Genomic DNA, 20,214 nt, shown 5'->3' with positions numbered 1-20,214 from the left:
GAATGGAAGAACGACTAAGAGCCCTTACATGATGCCCTTCGAGAGGCACCAATTTAATCATAAAAACCGATTATTTTTTAATCCGTAAAATATCTTAATTATAATCCTAACAAATACTTAGATAAAATATAAAAAAAAAATTAACGTTGAAATATTTATTGAAGTAATATTATATTGATTAAATATTATTTTATATAAGAAAAGTCAATACGAAAAACATTTAGTACAAAATATGTAAAACGGCTATCTTAGCCGTCCGAACAACGGTTATCTCAATCGTTCGATCATGATCGAAAGGTTAAGATAGCCATTATGCATGTTTCGCATTAAATATATTTTTATATTAGATCAGCCATGATTTACTGTATATTATATATCAAATATAAATAGTTATGTTGTCCGGCTGAGATAATCATTTATGATGATTGAACGGTTGAGATAACCGATTGATTTGTTTGGCATGGCATTGTTTTGCACCATTGGATGAGCCCACGTTATGGTGTATTATATGATTGGTGAAATGTAACGCTGCAACGGCCAAGCAGGCCAAATCATCAGCGAGAATGGTCGTCTCCCGCGCGCCCTTCCTTTCATATCTGACTGGACACCTTTTTGGACTCTGAGAACGACGCTCCAGTCTTCAAACAGTGAACCCTCCTCGATGATGCTCCAGATGCTGCTTGGGAAACATCCCCCAAATTCTTCCCAGTTAAGTAGGGTTTTCAATTTTTCAACCTTCATCATCCAATTTCTGCAACCTATCGGTATTTAATCCTCTAATGGAGCTGAATTTGGATTTTTCCTCGCTTTCCGAGTCGATGGATGATGAGATTTCGAGGTTAGCGAAGTTGGGCCAAGATCTTGGTCTCCCTGCCGAGTTTGAGAAGTTCGGTTTCGATCGGAATTGCAATTTCTCCTTCGATCAGCTGTTTCCGAAGCTTCCACTGCCCCCTTACCAGGACTCGGATCCCAGGATCCTCCTCAATAATCTCGTTTTCATTGAGCAGAAAGTCCGAGATCTTCAAGGAGTTGTGAGATCCATGAGTCCGGAGACTAGTTGTATCACTCGGCAGCAAATGGTGGCGTCGGAGATCACTTCAATTATCGTTCAAGTGATCTCCACTGCGGGAAAATTGATGCAAGTATTCGGCTCCCCGGACGTTGATACTGCTCGGCAAAGTGGGTTGACCGGGTCCGGTGGCCTCTTACCGCAGCTGGGAACTGGAATTTCTGAAATTTTGTCCCCTTCACAGACTGACAAACCGTCGCCCAGACCTCTTCGGTCCGGTGATGCAGTAATTATAGGTGGCGTCACCGTCACAGCAAGTTCGCTTTTGAAGAAGAACACGGTAGCTGAAACCCGGCCGACGAAAGACGAGGATACCGGCAAAACAGAGAAACATGGGGAGAACTTCTATCAAGTTCTGGAGCTGGAAAAGGAGGAAATTCTTGCTCCACATGCCCATTTCTGTACGATATGCGGAAAGGGGTTTAAGCGGGACGCAAATCTTCGTATGCATATGCGCGGCCACGGGGATATTTATAAAACTCCCGACGCTTTGGCGAACCCCAACAAGAGCTCGAAGGGGGATCTTCTCCATTTCAGGTATTCTTGCCCGTTCGCAGGGTGCAGGAGGAACAGGAAGCATAAAAACTTTCAGCCATTGAAGACTATTTTGTGTGTGAGAAATCATTACAAACGAAGTCACTGCGACAAAAGCTTCACTTGCAGTAGGTGCAACAGTAAGAGGTTTTCTGTACTGGCGGACTTGAAGACCCATGAAAAGCACTGTGGAGAAGAGAAGTGGCAATGTTCTTGCGGCACCACCTTCTCCAGGAAGGACAAGCTCTTTGGGCATATAGCTCTGTTTCAAGGTCACACTCCTGTCGTTCATGCTAGCGAGGTTAGAAGATGCAGCAGAGTCACAGATGATTGTAGCCTGGCTGAAAGGAAGAAGACCGGTGGCAGTGGTGGATCAGAATTCTCCATACCAGATTTGCTGGGTGACAGAGTTACAAATGTCCAGTGCTCGACTGAAGAAAATCATAGTGATCTTCAGTCAGTTGTCATGGAAACCATGGGAGCATGTCCTCGATCACCTGGTGCATTCTTGGAAAGCCAAATTTCTTTGCACAGTCTACTGTCTTGTGAATGTGATTTCGATGATCCAAATGCAGGGAATATGTCACCTGAAGGAATGTGATCTAGGAGCAGAAGTGTTCAAGTTACTTTTTATGTGTATTGTAAGATTTCAAATAATAAGGAAATCTAATATAGTTTAATGTACTAGTGAGTGATTGAATTATGTAATTTAGTTGAATCTCCCCAAACTAGGAGATTTCTTAATTTGTAATTAGTGGTGTGTAAGTAAGGAGTTGTAGATTTCTTAATCTCCTCAAAGCTCTTAGTTTTACTTGGGTCATTGACACCAAAAAAGCAACATCAAATTTAAAATTCATGCAACAAGTCAGGGAATTTTAACCTTTTTACCCAATTATATTAATCAGTTGATATTAGTAGAATCAAAGAGAATTCCCTGTTTCTTCAAATTTAACAAAATGCCTGTCCTGCACTTGGAGACAAAGTAGGGAAATTGGGGTTTCTGCTATGCAATTTTTCATCGGATCAGAATTTTCCCCGACTGATAGCTGTCCCTGTTCTGGAGATCTTGATTTTGGTCCTTCAACACAGTTCAACTAAATATGCTCAGGCAGTTTCAGATGCTCGATAATTTATTGCTATAAAGCATTTGACTCGAATCAAATCGACATCATGAACAGAACCACAGCTCTGAAGGTTCTAACATCCACCTCAGATACAATATAAAGAGAAGAGTACCTCAAGTTCTGGTAAAGCATTCACATTGTTTAAGCTCACACTACAACAAATTATGGAATTCCAACTTGAGAGAGCTAAAGTGTCAAAAAGGTTTAAAGAAGAACAACTACATTGGAAAGTTTTCTTCAGGTCTAATCTGCATTTGCCACCAAATATGTCAAAGAGAAATATTGCTCCAGTGTGGTAACTTTGGAATGCTCTGAACAGAAATGGTATCATATCAATTTGAAGCAGAATCTGGCAAGCTCCATCCTAATACCATAATTTAGTCATGGAGTATTAACAGATGGGTCTTTTGGGGTCCCATTAGTGTTTGTATTTTGTAACCACCATTCAAGCAAATTGAGATTTTTATCCGGAAAAAAGTACTGAAAATAAGGCAAATGCAATATCAATACACTAATGACACCAACTTGTAGAGTTCCAATTATTTTCCTTCAAAGGGTTGTGTCCATAAGGAGCTCCGCATCTATCTTAAAGCCTTTCCCACAGTACCTGTGTATCTTCGACTGAATAAATCACAGTACATAGAACTTCCAAAAAATTGAGCAAAATGACGAGCACTTCTAGTTCCAAATGCGTAAAGACATGTATGACTTATATGTTTAGAGCCCAAAATATAAATCTTCCTACAAATCTAATAACATGAAAGTGAAAATACAACACCAACTTCAAACCTGGCATCTTCACCAGCCAGATATGCAGGCAGACTTCACTTGCAGGGTGCGAAGGTGGATATGTTGAAATTTAGAATAAACTCATCCAAGTCCTCCTTTTACAGTGTGGAAGAACAAATACCAGTTTGGAAGGTTTGTGATCTTAATGCTGTAGACTTACAATGGGTCTGCTGATAAACTCTTGGAAGCCTAGTTTTTTGCCAAATACCTTACATGTCACCGGTGCAAAATGCCAAAATGAGTTGGTGGAAAATCAAGACAAAAAGGAACACAAGAATCTGTGACTACACGAGAAAATCAAATGAAATGAAATCTAACTTGTTCAAGATGAAATGAAATATTTGTGACAGGCTTTAAAGAAATGAAATCAAACTCAGAATGAACAAGACTATTTTCCTTTTGACCAGAACAAAAAACAAGAGAATTTTCCTGCAGCAACTTGGAGGAATGAACTATATTAATTCAATAACTAGAAATGGACCTAAATCTTTCAGACACAATATTACTCGATCCAACCCAAAATATAGGGAGATGAGAAAACAAAAAGAATGAAAGGAAAATGCAGTACCAAGGATAAAATTAAGACGTATAAAAGAACACTTTGGACGAATATTCTGTTACTATCTCTTCGAAACATCTTATGGCTGCTGCTGTGCATCTATGTACCCTGCATCAACAAGCACCTTCTCTCTCTTCGCCCGCTCTATATCCTGATCCACCATCATTTTCACCAGCTCCTCGAAACCCACCTTTGGCTTCCACTTCAGAACCTTCCTCGCCTTGGTTGAATCCCCTTTTAAATTATCCACCTCCGCTGGCCTAAAATATCTCTTGTCAATCACAACGTGATCACGCCAATTCAATCCCACATACCCAAATGCCACCTCTAGAAACTCCTGCACGGAATGAGACTCCTCTGTCGCCACCACATAGTCGTCCGGCTTCTCCTGCTGCAACATCAGCCACATAGCCTCCACATAATCTCCAGCAAATCCCCAATCCCTCGATGCGTTCAAATTCCCCAGAAAAAGCTTACTCTGCAGCCCCACTTTGACCCGCCCCACGGCGCGGGTAATCTTCCGGGTGACGAAATTCTCGCCTCTCCTCGGGCTTTCGTGGTTGAACAGAATGCCATTGCACGCGAAGAGATTGTATGCCTCCCGATAATTGACAGTGTACCAGTGGGCGGCGCACTTGGCCGCTGCGTAGGGCGAGCGGGGGTGGAAGGGCGAGGTCTCCGACTGCGGTGGAGGGGTGGAACCGAACATCTCAGAGGATCCAGCCTGGTAGTAGCGAATGTGGGATCTGCCAGTGGCGGCGATGTGTGAACGGACGGCCTCGAGGAGGCGGAGGGCACCGGTTGCGACAACATCGGCAGTAAAATCAGGGATCTCGAAGGAGACTGCAACGTGAGACTGAGCGGCGAGGTTATAGACCTCGTCGGGGAGGATGGAATCGATCCAGCGGCGGAGGGAAGAGGCGTCAGTGAGGTCGGCATAGTGGAGCTTCATGAGCGCCTTGAGGGCATTGTGGGGATCAACATAGATGTGGTCAAGTCGCTGCGTGTTAAAGTTGGAGGACCGCCGGATCAGGCCGTGCACCTCGTAGCCTTTGCCTATTAGGAACTCCGTCAAGTAGGAACCGTCCTGGCCGGTGATGCCGGTGATGAGGGCAATCTTGCGCTTGGGAGTCAGGCAGGTCGGGACTGCAGCTGTCGCGGTTGTGGGAGATCCATTTGCCGGGGCCGACCCAGATCTAGAATGCTCCTCGTCTGCGTGAAGGTTAGTCTCCGACGAGGCCATTCCTTCACCTCAATCAACCAAAGAGGAAATAAAGCCTCAGATCCAGAAGATGAATACTGTAGAAAGAAATTAAGGCCGGGAAGACAAGTCAGGGAGAATGCGCGTTTAAGACTGGTTTACAAACTGCCATCAGTTGCGCAAGAAATGTGATCGAAGTGAAACTACTTATTTGATTTGAAATTTCTCCGTCCCTTCTTTTACTCTCTTTTTGTTTTATAGATTGATGTATTCATACAGAGAAAATTAAGGATGACTTCCAAGTTTCATCTCACCTCCCCCATTCGGATTGCTCGATCTCGTACCCCGCGTCGGTTTTTTCTGCTCAACAGCCTTAGGCCCTCAATTAGTGCCACCCGAGCACCGACGGCGATTGGGGTGTTATTAGGGGTGGCATATAACCCAACAGGACCGAGCTCGACCGAATCATAGTTCGGTTCGAAAACTCGCTGACTCAGTTCGTTAACTTAAAGAGTCGATTGAACTATAGTTCGGTTCAAAAACTCGCGAACCGGTTTGTTAACTTATAAGTGGCCCGAGAGGCCGGAGCTGGGAGCGGGAGTCATCTTCGACTTCGACCCTTCGACTTGAGTTCGATATTAAGTTATCATTTATCAAACTCTTCGTCTTGTTCTCCATCTTGGGAATCAGGGGGAAGAGGGAAACGGGCGGCGTTCGGCAAGAGGGGCGGAGATTGAGGCAGAGTTGGGCTGTTTAAAATACAATCTCTTCTACCCCTTCATATTTTTCCGATAGGGGCGGCCTATCGGTACCAACTAATCGTGGGAGTTGCAACTAACCTCTAATGTAGAGAGGCTGAGAGAATTGCCTTGAAAAACAATGTGATTCTTTTGGTACCGATAGGCCGTTGCAAGTTGCAACTCACGAGATTAGAAAGAAGGGAATATAATTTCTTCTACCCCTTCAGCACATACTTTTTTTTTTTTTTTTGGGTGTGTTTGCGTTGTCGTGTTTGGTTGATCTCGGTTGTACATTCAGTAGGGAGGGTTTGCACCTAAAAACGAAAGAAGCAACGTTCAGTGGACCAAGCTATGTAATAGATTCTTCCCGAACTCCCGGATTTACCTTTGGAATCTAATAATGGGGGGCACCAAAAGACTATTATCCGCGGAAACTTTCTATACTCGGGCTATTTTGTCTAATGCTCTGAGTCGGGCCGACACCTCTCCCTGGTCTGGTGGTGTCTCCTGCGTTTTGGCAAGAGAGGAGCGTAGAGAAACCCATACAAGGGTTTAAGTAGCAATAATAGCATAGTCTAATAGATGTCTAGCACCTCATTCAGAAAATATTTTGATGCCAAACCTATTTTTTCTCTTCTAAATTATGGTCCGCATAAGTTAACTATTTAATTTTATAGACGTTGATTGTTATTCAACTTTCAGTCTTAGGTTGTTGGTGATGCTCTAAGGATTCGTCAAATATTGACCAACTTGATCAGGTAAATATTACTATTTCATATTCTTACCGAATCTCCTAAGAAAAAATATACATATTTGTGTTTTTTTATTTGTTACATAATATGCTTCTCTTACGTGAGTACCTTATTAAACCCAAATGAATAATCTCTTTTTTCTCCTTAGTTGAATAATGGACCTGGGAATTTTGAATGTCAATAATTGTTAGAGAGAGAAAGAGGCAATACAAAACTACTCCTTTTTGATAGATGAATTATTTTTTTGAATAAAGTTTATGTATAATTATGCAGTTTTTATGAATAATTTTATGCAAACTGTAGATAATTTTATATATAATTTATTTGACATATATTTTATGTAAAGTTTTAAATATAGGTGGAAGATCGAGCTTGAACTAGAACTCGATTAAAATTATTGGGTTCGAGCTTGATTACAATTTTAGGTTTGACTTGAGCTCGAGTTCGAATTATTTAAATCAAACCTGGCTCGGACATAGTCACGTTCAAGCTCAACTTGATTCGATGCCACCCCTGCTAAACAAAACTCAAAAACTCCAGAAAATGGTTTTGCAGCAATGATGGAAATTTGAACTACTGGGCTTTCAGCTCTGCCTCTGGATCGATTATAATCTTTCATTCTTTTTTTTCCCTTCAGTGGCATCTATTGCAGTTTCTAGCAATTTGGTACTTGACAATATGGTGATGATTTTGAGGATGACATGGATATGCAAAGAAGTACAAAGAGGGAGTCTACATTACGTTGTTTACGCAGCACGTTGGATAATGAATAGTTTAAGAGTGAGAATTTACACACTTTTAAAATAATAATAATTTTATTAACTATTTTGATATTATAAAAGTAAGTATTTGTGAAATTATTGTACTTTTTATATATTTAGTTGATAAATTAATATTATTTTGATATTATTAACTTAATTATTAGTAATTAGACTAACTTTGTGATATATTATATTATTTTATATCTTTAACTAATAAATTAATTAATTTAATTATATTTTTTTCTCATGTTAAAATCTATCTTAGTTTATTAATAAAAACTTTAAGTACAACTATCGTAAGAGTTAATAAACTAACTTTATATAATAAAATATTCTTTCTATGTAAACTATTTCATATTTAGATATTAAAAAATTACAATTGGATTACACTTTTAATATTATAAAGTAAGCATTTGTTTAATTATTATATTTAATATATTTAATTAATCAACTAGTATTAATTTAATTTTTCTCAAATATGTGAGGACTAGGACATTTATACATCTTGTTCTTTTATGCATCAAGTATCTTTTATCTAAATATTTTGTGATTTTAAAGATTTAATCAATAATCATATATAGTCTATTATATATAAAATAATCTTTTCTCTTCCATTTATTATTGTTATAAATTTTTGAATTTTTATTATTATATAAACTTTGGATCTACTTACTTTAAAAATGTTTTATGTAAACAAATAATGAGATATTAAAATTTTATTTTATTATTTTTAATACATTTTTTAGTTGTTGGATTTTTTTGAATGGTTGGGTTTAAAATTCTCTTTTCTTTCGAGCAGGGGGATCACAATGGTGAGATTTGACAAGGCTCATTGATGTAACCTCTATCGATGAGTAAAATGAAATCAATCACCTAAATAGTTCCCCTAAACTTCATGGCCAAAATTTAAATCTGATTACAGATTCAACAAAGTTTAGGGATTAAATTGTAAGTAAATATTAAAATAATTCGATATTTTAAACCAAAAATTATAAAAAAAAAAAAGATTTATGGAAGGTGGGAACCTTGATCCTCTTCCCCTCTTGTCTCACATGTTGGAAGATAGGTTTAATCTTACACAACCAAAGAAGGCTCACTTATCCAAGTGTGTTAGAAGATGAGTTCAAGCCCATACAACTGAGGAAGGCTCACATAGTGGTGTCATGATGGTAAATAATGAGTATAAAGATGACATCGATGTAATTAGTTTAAGTTTCAGGGGTATAATTATAATATTGTAGTTTATTCATCTATAAATTAAGTTTAAGGGGAGAGTTTGGACACTTTGGTAATTGCCACCTCTTTATTAAAACTTTGGTTGCTTCAATTCTATCTTCTTTCATCCCAAACTCCCTCATTGACGGTGGCAACGCCATTAAGGCCAGAGAGATGCTTGTAAAGATCTGTGACACCCAAGACGTCGAAGAGGAATACAAGGACTTGGTTGCAGCCAACGAGGCCTCGAAGCTTGTGAAACATCCATGGAGGAACTTCAGACATCGGAAATACAGACCCCAATTGATCAGGGCCCCCATGCGATTGACACCAGTAGAGAAGAGGGAGCCTACCATACATGGACGATGAAGCATCCTTTGACATTGAATGTATTTGACCAGATGATCAGCGGAGAGGAAAAAAAAAACAGATTGTAATTTTCTTTGACTCTGTTGCGGGACAACCTTGGAGGTGGCATAATGGAGGATTGCCTGCAGTTGAATAGGCGCTGTGTCGGTCGCCCGGAGAATCCCAACATCAAGGCCACAGATAAAGGATCTGTCAGCAGGCCTGCTGAAATTGGAGAGGAGAAGCGCGCCGGCCATGACAACAGTGATGGCGAGAGCGATGCCGAGAATAACTCCGATTTTCGCTCGTCTCCTTCGCTGGCTCAATCCTCTGCTATATTGCGCCAACTTTATTTCTGGGTGTCACCTTGCCGAAATTATCTTGGCCAGTTGTTGAATATCCTTGGTATCTGATCGTCTCTTTGCCAGCATTACATTCCGGTGTTGGATCTTATTTCGAAAAGATTCTCTGTCGGATCGTTGCTACTGGTTATTGTTTTTCGGAAACTAATATTTTGCTTAATCCGGATCTCTTACTGTTGTTTCCTTTTTTGGAAAAGTCTCGTGGTTGTATCGACTCTGGTTGACTCTTCGGGAGGACGAAGACGACTGCTGGATTGATCTATATCGGAAAAATCCCTTTGTTGTTTCTTCGCCGCAGCTTCTTTGGGATCTCTGTTTCGGACGTTGTACCTCTGATTTTTTGTTGTCCTGCGTTTGTTCGGAAGCCAACGTCGGGGAAGACGATTACAATATTTCTGAATTAAAATCCGCCTAGTTAGGTTGCTTGATTTTAATTCAGCGCCTATTCTGCTTACATTCGGACCGCACTCTGCCGAGTCTACTCGGACGTGAGTGTTTCAGTTTCGCCCAGGTTAAATCAAGTACTCTCTCGGGTTAAATGTTTGTTGGTCTACCGAGTTAAACTGGGGTCACAACTCAGACAGAGTCAACGCGTTTTAGGTCAACTCGGATCTGGGTCAACCAGACTCAGCCCACTTACTCTCTACTAATTCCTCTCATGACTCGGCGTTGCTCGCTTATTACTAGGTCAACTTATTATTGTCGTCAGCATAGGTTATTTTGATGAAGAAAAAAGTACATGGTGAACCCAATATTTATCTTTCGGTGATTTCTTATTTCCCTCTTATTATCATTTCTAAGCAATGCCCAAGTGGGTAAACTTTGTGCCCCACAGTTAGGTTATTTCCACCATTGAAATTGAGTGGAGAGTATTTTTTACTATGACTATTTGACTAGAGTATGAAACTTTGTCATATGGCTAGGACTGATTTTTTCTCTCACTATTATTATGCCATTGAGCAAAAACAAAAAGACTACCGCCTTGAGGGAGAGTGTTAGAATATATGGTAGATTGCTAAGTTGGGCGTTTATAATATTCTTTCAACCCTAACTTAAGGGAGAGTGTTAGAAGAGGGGCCCAAGTTCATAAGACTAATGAAGTCCCACACATCCAAGTGTTAGGTTCAAACCTATACAACCAAGAAAGACCCGGACATCCGTGAGAGGACGATGAGCTCAAGCCCAAAAACCAAGAAAGGCCCAACGGATTCGTCGTTTAACCCGCCCCGCATGCACGCCTCCTTCCAACCAGCTGTTGTGTTGCTAACAGATATGAGCCGCACGGTCGGTCCGGAAGTTTTAGTCCAAAGGGCCCCCCGGAATTCTTCTGTGAAGCACCCATAAAAAGACTATCTGTTCATAATTCAATTTAGCGGAGCGGTCATCACAGAGAATCGCGGCTACAGCGAGGGGAAATTTTTGAGGAACTCGAGTCGAAAGGGAAACGTCGAAAGGGAGACTGCTCAAGCCCTAGGGTTTTCAGTTTCTCGCTGGATTTCTCTTCTCCATTCCCTATCTTGCCCTGGTAACCAGTCATTCGAATCTATTAGAGTTTTTAATCAAGAACGATCGTTGATATTTTTCAACGCTTTCTGTTTTTTCCCCATTTTGGGACGATCCAAACACACAACTCTAGAGATGGCGAGATCGCAGAAGTCGAAAAGGGTTTCTTGGCCACCAGATGTAAACTTATGTCAGGTAGAATAAAATCTTTTGTTCGTTATGAAGTGCCTGGTTTTCTTTTCCTTTTTTTTTTTCTTCTAACTTGTGCATTCCCATCTTTTCGTCAACGAGCCTCTACCGTTTCAAATCTATTCTTCAGTGCAAGAAGCGGGAAGATATATATATTTTTATAGATACAGTTTGTTTTTCCTTTTCCTTTTCCTCTCTCGCAATTCTTATTTTTTTATTTGCTATATTTTCAATTATTTTGTTTTCGTCGATGCCGATTTTTGGAAAAAAAGAATCGCTGTTCATTGATAACTAAATTACTTCTTCACATATCGATTTCCTGCACTTTCTCGAATCTCACAGATATGCTATTATCCTTCAGAATCCGTTCATTGGGTTCTAGTTTTTGTATGCATGATATCTAAAGATGTATATCCATACAAAAGAAGTTCAAATCATTATAATTTTGGAATCAAGAGGCGTGAACACCACATTGACTTTATCTGAGGGAACGCATTGTTCATCAGCTCAGATTATATCCTAATCAGTTCCAATTTGGAAACAAGTTTCTACTTGAACATCATGTTGTAAAAGATTCTGATAGAAGAGCTGTGACAGATGGTCTCAAACTATAATTGCAAGAACTCTGAACAGTTTCATAGAGGACTATGTAATGGGTAAATCCGGAAATAGACCACTCAAACACAATGGAGTCACCTGAAACTAATTGGATGCAAGAATTATGCTTTAACCATTAATCATTTCATCTGAACTGTGAAAGATCAAAATTAAAAGCTGTCTATAGTTCCTTTTTTGTGTATAGTTAATTATAAATTTCTGTTGGTAATAATTCGAAATTGATGTTTTGAAACGACCAAGGGATGGAAATTTGTTTTTAAAACTAAATTATTCAAAAAAATGTATAACAGAAAGAGGAAATGTTTAACCTAGATGTTGCTATTGTCTGCTCAAGTTAAGAAATTACTTATACTGCTGAATAAATTACTTTTAGAAAAATATGTTTGGTCAAATTAGTACCATGGAAGTAAGATCCTTCAAAGTTTATTAAAGTATTATAGTTTCTGGCATTATAATACTATGACTTAGTTCTTTGATACCTAAGGTCTAAAAATGATGAACCATCTAACCATCTACAATATACCACAAAGACCAGCATGGGCTAGCTGTTGGAAGCCTGCCCCATGTCTTGGACGACCCAGTACAGCCAAAAAATGTACTTAGATGTATAAGAAAGAAGCTACAGAACAAAAAAAAAAAGTTAATCAAAACAAAGAGTGTGCTGCACCTACTTGCAGGATCAGATGGATTACAAGATTTATGAATAGCTCAATACCCTTATCTAAGGTCTTTCTGTTTGTTCATGAATTGTACAAGATTACTTCATTTCCCATGTCTGAAAATTTCAATTTGTTCAGCTTTTGACAAGAATGGCAGGAGATGCTCTTCTCCCATAATAAAGATGAATGTAAACATTTGCATTGAATACAATAACAAAGACATATTCCGGTACCACAGGCTTATAAATTGGTTATTGGGGTTGAATTTTTATCTGTCATAACGTCAGATGGACCGTGTAATTTTTTTTTTTGAATAATGAGGCCAGAAAGGCAAATATTAGCAGCTGTTTTTGGGGCATTGGTTTTAAGGCTGCTGTCAGAAGGGAAAATCTGATAAACAAAGCAGAAATTGTGGTTTTCAGTTAATGCAAAAAAGGGAGGCCACAAAAACGAGTGTTTTGAGTGTATCATTAGTCTGATAACTACTTTCAGAAGCAGGAAAATAAGATAAATAAAACAGGAAAATATGGTGTGGAGTGATAGGGGCATAGTTGTCTTCTAGTTTCTGGCATTGTTGTTGAAACCTGTCCGTTGATATCTTTGTAGCAAGACATGTTGTTGCCTTGGTTTGTATCTTTACTGAATTTCTAGAGCTAGCAACACATTAGCTTGAGAAATTGAAACCTTTTGGTTGTGGAGGAAAAAGAAGAAATGTTGTTCTTTCCTATGTATACGTGGCTTCAAGAAGAGTTGATTTTTAGGGCCAAGACATAAACGCAAGAGATCTCAAGGGAAGGAGAAAATATAGAAATTCTAACTCTTGGGAGAGAAGGTAGAGGAAAAGAGAGAGAGGTGTATCGACAAATTTGAACCAAGAGGAAGTGGTTTGAATACCCTACCACATGCTTTGAAGTTATATTTATAATTGTTTGAATGTGTTTACAATTACTACAATGCCCTTAGGGTTACATGCTTCATAATGAAAAATATATAAGTGGACATACACCAGTTTGCATAATTACAATTCTATGCTATCTCTATGAAAATTTTTCTTATTTACTAGCTATTCCTCCCCTACACACGTGGGTGTCTTTTAACACTCCCCTCAAGTTGGTGTTCATAATTTCACTTGAAAATAATCTTGGTCAAGAAATTTGTGTGTTTGAATTTTTTTTTTTTTTGATTACCTTCCTTTGACTCTCTTGTTCTTGTTCACATCTTGCTTGTTCTCATCTTGTCTCCCCTTTACTTGGATATTCTAGTGAAATTCTTTAATGTTGGTTACCTCTGTTTGTACTTCTTATATTTCTCCCTCTCAAGCTAGAGATCTCTTTGTTATTTAACTAAAGACTCAGCTTGCATAACATAATGGTGAGAGAAGAAAAATCACTCGTAGTCGTACAACAAAACTCCATACACCGATCAAAACGGTTATAATCTAAAACACACTCCGCTCAATATCAAAGGTGGAAAAATAGCCCAACTTAAAGATACAACAAAGGGACTACTCACTTTTCAAGGGTAGCTCAAACACAAATCACTTCTTGGGTGAATAATAAAACTTGACTAAAGTTGGATGTTGGGCACACTCCTGTACTTTTAGGTGCTTGTTCCTTTTTGGCTTGTGTGGTGAAGTTATTCATCCTTTGAATCATCCCATTGATCTATATTGTACCCATTCATTTTAAGTTGGCTGCAAGTTTCAAGTGCCAAGAAAATATGATGGAATAAAAAAATGGAGGAGACAACCAGGGCTATCTCGAAAGAAAGCTTCTACTGGATTGACTCTTATGCAACCACACACGGTTCCCTTAATCGTGAGTTGAACCTGTTTTGATACCAATGATAGCACTTGTCCTAAGTGATTGAGTAGGGTGGGAATAAAGAGTAATCGGGCTTGAACTGGGAGGAAAAAGAGAGAAGCTGGATGGTTGTGGATTCTCATGCTAGTGAAAAACATAAAACATGAACAAAACAAGGATTGGTCTAGTTGCCTCTTCCCATTGTCCTCTTTCATTTAAATGGAGATTTTTCAAGAGTTAAACTTGGGCAACTTGCTCTTAAGCTTCTTTCTTTGATTCAAGTACGGGGCAATAACCTCCCTTTATTCTCCTAACCCCTAATACTTATTTAATTAATAAAAAATATTACCATTGGCCCCCTAGCAATTGATGAAATTACATAAAGAGATCTATCTGATTCGGATCTTGTCAAGTAACTCTTATCTTGGTTTCTTGTTTGTTAATGCAACTCTCAAATATTAGTTTCGAAGTGTTAGAAGTTATAGAAGTTATAGTTCTAGGTTTATTTAGTTTACATTATTTTTACTGAAAATGTTTTCTAGTAGAAAGTAGATTGTTTGAAGAGGAATCACATGGTTTCCTGGTGACGGATGAACGCACCGCAAGTGCATGCTTTACAACTTCATTCTGTGTTGCTTCAATTGATAGGCATACCATGAGGGATAAAAGATCTGTATTGTTATCTCTTATTGGATTGCAAAATAACACAAAACAAACTGTAAGCTATAAACTCCATATAATACCCCTTTGATTCCTTCAGAATAGGTGGCTTTCAATTTTTATTCACACTGGTTATATTAAGGCAAATCTCCGGCTTCCAATGCTAGTCATGCATGAGTTTCATAGACCTTATACCTCTATAAAGAGCAATTAGGCATGCACTCAAGTAGGGAGCAGTCTTGTATTGTCTAAAGAGGAATCACATGGTTTCCTGATGACGGCTAAATGGACTGCAAGTGCATGTGTTACAACTTCATTCTGCTTTGCTTCAACTAATAACCATGCCATGGAGGATAAGAGATCTGTATTGTTATATCTTATTCGAGTGCAAAATAACACAAAACAAAGTGTAAGCTATAAACTCCATATAATACCCCTTTGATTCCTTTAGAATAGGTGGCTTTCAATTTTGATTCACACTGGTTATATTCAGGTAAATCACTGGCTTCCAATCCTAGTCGTGCATGAGTTTCATAGACCTTCATTGTCAGCTCATTGCATATATCCGCTGTAAAGTTAGGCCTTGACGAATTGACTTTAATTGGTTACACTTGAATTGGTACTTGTTGGAACTTGAACCATCTCTTTAATCGTTCACACTTGTAAAGATAGTTCTTGTTGGAACTTTGTACCATATCCAAAGTTTGTTCTTGGACTTCTTCAGGTCTTATTGTTGTAGGGTCAGGTGCAAAAGTGAGACACAAGTGGTGCTTCTTAATTTTGAGGTTGAGTTAATTGTCAAAGGCACCTGCCTGGAAATTGAAAAGCATTACTTTGTCTCATTTCTGCACCTGATTCTGCTACTGTGAGACCTGACGGGATTTCGATAAAAGCTCATAGTTCAAAGTTCTAACAAGAACCACCTTTACCAATGTTACCAGTTAAAGTCAATTTGTCATGATCTGACTGTTTCAATATCTCCTTCATGTTGATTCTCCATGGATGGATCTGAAGGTATCACAACCTGAGAGAGGTATTATTACTGTTTCATTACTATTTAGGGTACATTGACAAGCACACTATTTGAAATTGTGTAGTTGTTAAAGGTGATTGTTCAACTGGCCCTTCAGGCCTCTAGATATTGAGGTTTTGTGGATGGAAGCAATTCCCAGGAAATATTTTTGACTATGTACGGGTTGTGCACAGTTTTATGTAATTCTGAGCTTTGACCTTCAACCTTCACCTAGAGATTAATTTCGGAACATAATAGAAAGTAAATTTTCCATAATGTTACCTGAGGTATCCATTGAACAGACAAGTTGAAGAGGAGCTCTATTTGGAAATTCTTCCTGTCTCAGTTTATATTTCCATTGAGTTTTAGATAGTGGAATTAAACTTTAAACTTTTACATTCTTGTCTGGTGTTGTCACATTTTTTCATCTGAACAAAGTATCTGCATGCATGTTCCCAATATGGTTCTAGAAAATCTTCGAAACTGAAATTGAGTAAGCATCTGTTTCTTCTCTCAGATAATTGGGTCTCTCTGGTATTTGGATGAGTTGCTGAGAAGCTGAGGAGACAATTGATTATTTATTGATCCTTTTGTTTGCATGCTGAATGCTCTTTTCAATATCCTTTTGATTGTAATTCAATACCATAGGAAAGTGGGCTATAATAATGTCTATAGGCATGGTGCACTAAAAAGCATTCAAGAAATGCTTAAAGTGTAATGCTGATTTGCTGAAGTTGCTGTATGAGAAGATGTTTGGTAGAATGAGATGATCACTTTTGTGGTGTGGCTCAGTATTTAGCTCTCCATTATGATATCAGGATGCCCCTCCCCGACCTGGTTCAGCAATCTGATTATTGACAGATGCATACCTGATTTCTTTTGTTAGAGCCCCTGTCCATCTTAAGGTTGGTACAGTTAGACATTGATGGTAGTTCTGGATCGAATTTGGGCCCTGCTTGATGGTAGTTCCAGAGGTCTCCCAGCAATGCAGTTGGAGACTTCTATCAGCTAGCCATAACGAAGTCTTGCATTAGTGCTTATGCCTTTGTTGTGTTTTCTCTGATATTTTTGTTCTTCTTACTATATTGTCCTCAAGGGGTCTTATCTCATACTTGTTTTTAATCTAGAGCATCTACCCATTGTCTGAAAACAGGAAAGAAACAATGAGAGTTATTGCTATATATGCATTTGGTTGAATACTAGAGAAGTCTTTCTTTCTTCTTTTGGGCTCCTTTTCTCCTAGTTCAAGTTGATTGATTTGTTTAGTGTTACTGGAACAATAATTCACAAAATTGTCATATTACTGACTGCTGAAATGTTACAGCTAAATGCATATTTATTTCTTTTACAGGTTAGATTGTTTTTGTCAGAGGATGCACCTTCACTGTCGGGATCGGGTTCTCAAGATCACCTCCAGGCAAAGACATCATGGATGTTGCATTCCATGGGAGCAGGAACGGATGACCATCTCCCTCCTGGTTTTGAAGCTCCACAACAGTCCACCCCCAGGATCCCCATAATCAAGTGGTGCTGTCCGCCTATGGTAATTTTTTTTTTTTTAAATTTTGCCTTCCTACTAAATTGAGAAAAGCTGCAACTACGGTGCTTCAGAATGTTGAAGTTTTCCTGTGAGAGTCATGTTTTATTCGGCAAGTCTGCCTTAAATTTCTTTACATTTTTTTTAAGAAAACAATTTTTTATTTTGTCTATTTTATCTGTAGTTGCTACTGAGTCCTTCTTGGCAAGTGGTTGCTGGAGAGGAAAGTAAAGAAGTTGAGGCACAAACCCAGCGAGAAGTGAGAGTTTTGGAAGCAGTTTATCCACGGCCATCTGCCATTCCTCCCAAGTATGTGAAAAATCAGTTTATCTTTTCCTATCTTTACTTGTTTCCCATTGGAATTGTTGTAGATGATGAATGCATTTATCCTCATGGATGTATATATCACTTTTTTGAAACGCTCTCATATATCTCACAGATGAGCAAGTGGAATGTAGTTCCAAACGGACTGCAGTCTGTCTTCTCATTTCTCTTTTTCTTATTCTTTTTCAAGAAGGGCACATTCATTCAACAAGCCCAAAGGTAACATCTGCACAAAAGGGGAAAGGAAATCCCTTCCCCCGCACTTCTCATTCAACTTCAACGTGTGCTGCAAATCTTATTGTCTGATAAATGACCAAAGTGGCATGTCCATTTAAATAGATAAGTTGGAGCGGTTCCTTTTGTTTCACATTCAATTTTGGTATTTTAAATCTTATAGCTGCAATTTTAATTGTTGTTTTTTCTCTCTTTTCTTGTATTCTATCATTCTTTTGAGTTGTTTTTCTCTGCTATTGTGAATTGGACATATGAGATTTAGGGTGATCGATCACTGAATTATTGTGATTATCATTATTGTTGTTAATATTATCACTAAATTTCTTTGATCTTCATGCAGCCCTTCTGTCTCACCAGATGCTCTCAGTTACCAACATGGTGATGTTGGCACGCAACTTGTTCCAATAACTCCTGTTGAAGATGATGATTCAGTAGATCAGTCAGATCCGAGCCCATCTATCGGCCTATTTGAAACCTCAGAAATGCAAAGCTTTTCCAAGAGTTTTCCTGACAGGAGAAACTTGCATCCTCCAAGGGACACGAGGAGTGGTATGCCTGAAAAGTCTCATGTGATCTCTAGTCCACCCAATACTGACAAATCCACTGTTAAAATTTCCTCTGCTGCAGAACTGGATGTAGTAGCAGCTGCAGAACCGGATGTAGTAGCAGCTGCCACTGCTGCCTTTACAGCCATAATGAGAACCAATGAGGCAGGAAGCTTAATTGACCGTGACTTGCTCATCAAAATTCTTAGTAACCCACAGCTTATAGATCATTTGGTCAAAGATTACGGAACCCCTGCTCCAAGTATACAAATGACTACAAACCCTGTCTCAAACCCAGTGACTGCTTCAGTTACCATGCCAGTGTCGTCACAGCCTGTTCATATCAACCGGCCAGAATCTAGTTCAACCTCGACAGCCACACCTTTGGCAACCAGTACATTTACTCAACCGGCAGTGTCGGGACACTTCCACCCATTGACAAATACAGTTGCACCTGCTTTAACAATGCGCCCTCCCCTTGCTTCAACAAGCACCATGACCACTAGCCCAGTGGTGAAGGACATTAATTATTATAAGAGCTTGATTCAGCAGCATGGTGAAGAGAAGCGAGAAGCTCAGTTTGGCAAACGACTTAGTTACCATAACTTAGGTTTGAGCATGGAAACTATTCAACAACAGAACCCGAAAGCAAGAGATTCAAGAGGTAAAATACAGAAGCCATGCATATATTTTAATACACCCAAGGGATGTAGGCATGGAGTTAATTGTGCATACCAGCATGACGCATCTTTTCAGCAGCGTGTGGCTAGTATACCCGAGGTGCAAAGTGCAAAAAGAATGAAATTGGAGGGAGAAATTACTGGAAGGAGTTAAAAGAAAAAAAAAAAAAAAGCTGTGGAGATGGGTTTGTGTGGTTATTGAGGGTGCGATTATCTGCCAATGGTGTTTCAAATAGAATGGCCCTATATATATATATATATCTTCATTTATTTGGTACAAATTATCTGTTGTTTTCATCCCATCTCTCATGATTTTGTTTTCAGGATGGCGTTCCCCGGGAGGAGCTATAGGAGTTTAAAATATGAAAAATTAACTTGTTGGATTATAGTTTAATATCTTGTCCAAATAGTAAAAAAGTTAATATAAATGGTCCATTTGCATGAAATGGTTGGTTCATTCTTGTTTTACAAATTAGATTTCATTCCCTCTGAGTCAAAGTTAGTGTGTTTGGATTTTTCATGTATGGTTTATAAGATTCTGAAATAAGTGATTTTGGATTATAGAATGTTAAAGTTAATTGTGATTATTTAAAATTCTTGTTCACATTTCTAAACATTAGGAATCTGTTGTTAGTGATGTAAAAAAGGAATAGTTGAAATTGATTTAACTATCAATAACATATGACTGAATCTTATTGATAATAGTAAGTAATTCAATTCTTATAAAAAATTTAAATTTTAACAATGCATTAAAATATTTTTTCCTTTTTTATAAACTTGAAATTATCATTAAAAATAACAGTCCATAAATAATAAGTCCTTTAATCTGAAAGATAGTTAACTTAAATAACAAAAAGAGGGTGTTTTTTTTAATCAAGGGGACCCGCTTTAGGACTTTACTAACGACAATAAATTTGTGAAGTTAAATTGAAAATGCAGGGTTTTAGAATTCCTTGGAAAATACTTTTAAAGCTTACATTAAAGGCCTTGTTAGTGA

General features: G+C 38.5%; 3 protein-coding genes across 7 annotated transcripts; 2 read left to right on the top strand and 1 right to left on the bottom strand.

The window, feature by feature from the left end:
* Nucleotides 1-546: 546 nt before the first annotated feature.
* LOC137944123 (zinc finger protein STOP1 homolog) lies at nt 547-2,436 on the top strand. Its single transcript, XM_068789656.1, has one exon. The coding sequence runs from the start codon at nt 780-782 to the stop codon at nt 2,202-2,204; it is 1,425 nt and encodes a 474-aa protein (XP_068645757.1). The 5' UTR covers nt 547-779; the 3' UTR covers nt 2,205-2,436.
* Nucleotides 2,437-2,712: 276 nt separating this feature from the next.
* On the bottom strand, nt 2,713-5,672 carry LOC137943974 (GDP-mannose 4,6 dehydratase 1-like). 2 transcript variants are annotated; one of them, XM_068789434.1, is made up of 2 exons: nt 5,591-5,672; nt 2,713-5,320 (listed from the first exon to the last, which is right to left on the bottom strand). In XM_068789434.1, the coding sequence occupies exon 2, from the start codon at nt 5,316-5,318 to the stop codon at nt 4,155-4,157; it is 1,164 nt and encodes a 387-aa protein (XP_068645535.1). In that variant the 5' UTR covers nt 5,319-5,320; nt 5,591-5,672; the 3' UTR covers nt 2,713-4,154. The 2 variants fall into 2 exon arrangements, with proteins under 2 accessions (XP_068645535.1, XP_068645534.1); XM_068789433.1 differs by having other exon boundaries at nt 2,713-5,326; nt 5,591-5,667.
* A 5,078-nt stretch (nt 5,673-10,750) lies between these two features.
* On the top strand, nt 10,751-19,727 carry LOC137943980 (zinc finger CCCH domain-containing protein 6). 4 transcript variants are annotated; one of them, XM_068789442.1, is made up of 5 exons: nt 10,751-11,152; nt 17,249-17,440; nt 17,619-17,743; nt 18,333-19,201; nt 19,542-19,727. In XM_068789442.1, exons 1-5 carry the CDS (start codon nt 11,093-11,095, stop codon nt 19,574-19,576), a joined length of 1,281 nt encoding a protein of 426 aa, XP_068645543.1. In that variant the 5' UTR covers nt 10,751-11,092; the 3' UTR covers nt 19,577-19,727. The 4 variants fall into 4 exon arrangements, with proteins under 4 accessions (XP_068645543.1, XP_068645542.1, XP_068645541.1 ...); XM_068789441.1 differs by having other exon boundaries at nt 10,754-11,152; nt 18,333-18,541; nt 18,620-19,727; XM_068789440.1 differs by having other exon boundaries at nt 10,755-10,979; nt 11,091-11,152; nt 18,333-19,727.
* The last annotated feature ends 487 nt before the right edge of the window (nt 19,728-20,214 follow it).

The sequence above is a fragment of the Aristolochia californica genome, unplaced genomic scaffold (assembly GCF_029961685.1).
Source record: "Aristolochia californica isolate CCGP_79_NKW_82.1479 unplaced genomic scaffold, dmAriCali1.0.hap1 SCAF_11, whole genome shotgun sequence".
Lineage (NCBI taxonomy): Eukaryota > Viridiplantae > Streptophyta > Magnoliopsida > Piperales > Aristolochiaceae > Aristolochia > Aristolochia californica.
This window is presented reverse-complemented; position numbering and strand designations above follow the sequence as displayed.

Bases quoted from the DNA above. Each gene is read 5' to 3' on its own strand.
- LOC137943974 (XM_068789434.1), bottom strand. From the start codon at position 5,318: ATGGCCTCGTCGGAGACTAACCTTCACGCAGACGAGGAGCATTCTAGA.
- LOC137944123 (XM_068789656.1), top strand. From the start codon at position 780: ATGGAGCTGAATTTGGATTTTTCCTCGCTTTCCGAGTCGATGGATGAT.
- LOC137943980 (XM_068789440.1), top strand. From the start codon at position 11,093: ATGGCGAGATCGCAGAAGTCGAAAAGGGTTTCTTGGCCACCAGATGTA. The intron at 11,153-17,248 runs GTAGAATAAAAT...TTTCTTTTACAG, and splicing joins CAGATGTAAACTTATGTCAG to GTTAGATTGTTTTTGTCAGA. The intron at 17,441-17,618 runs GTAATTTTTTTT...TTTTATCTGTAG, and splicing joins AGTGGTGCTGTCCGCCTATG to TTGCTACTGAGTCCTTCTTG.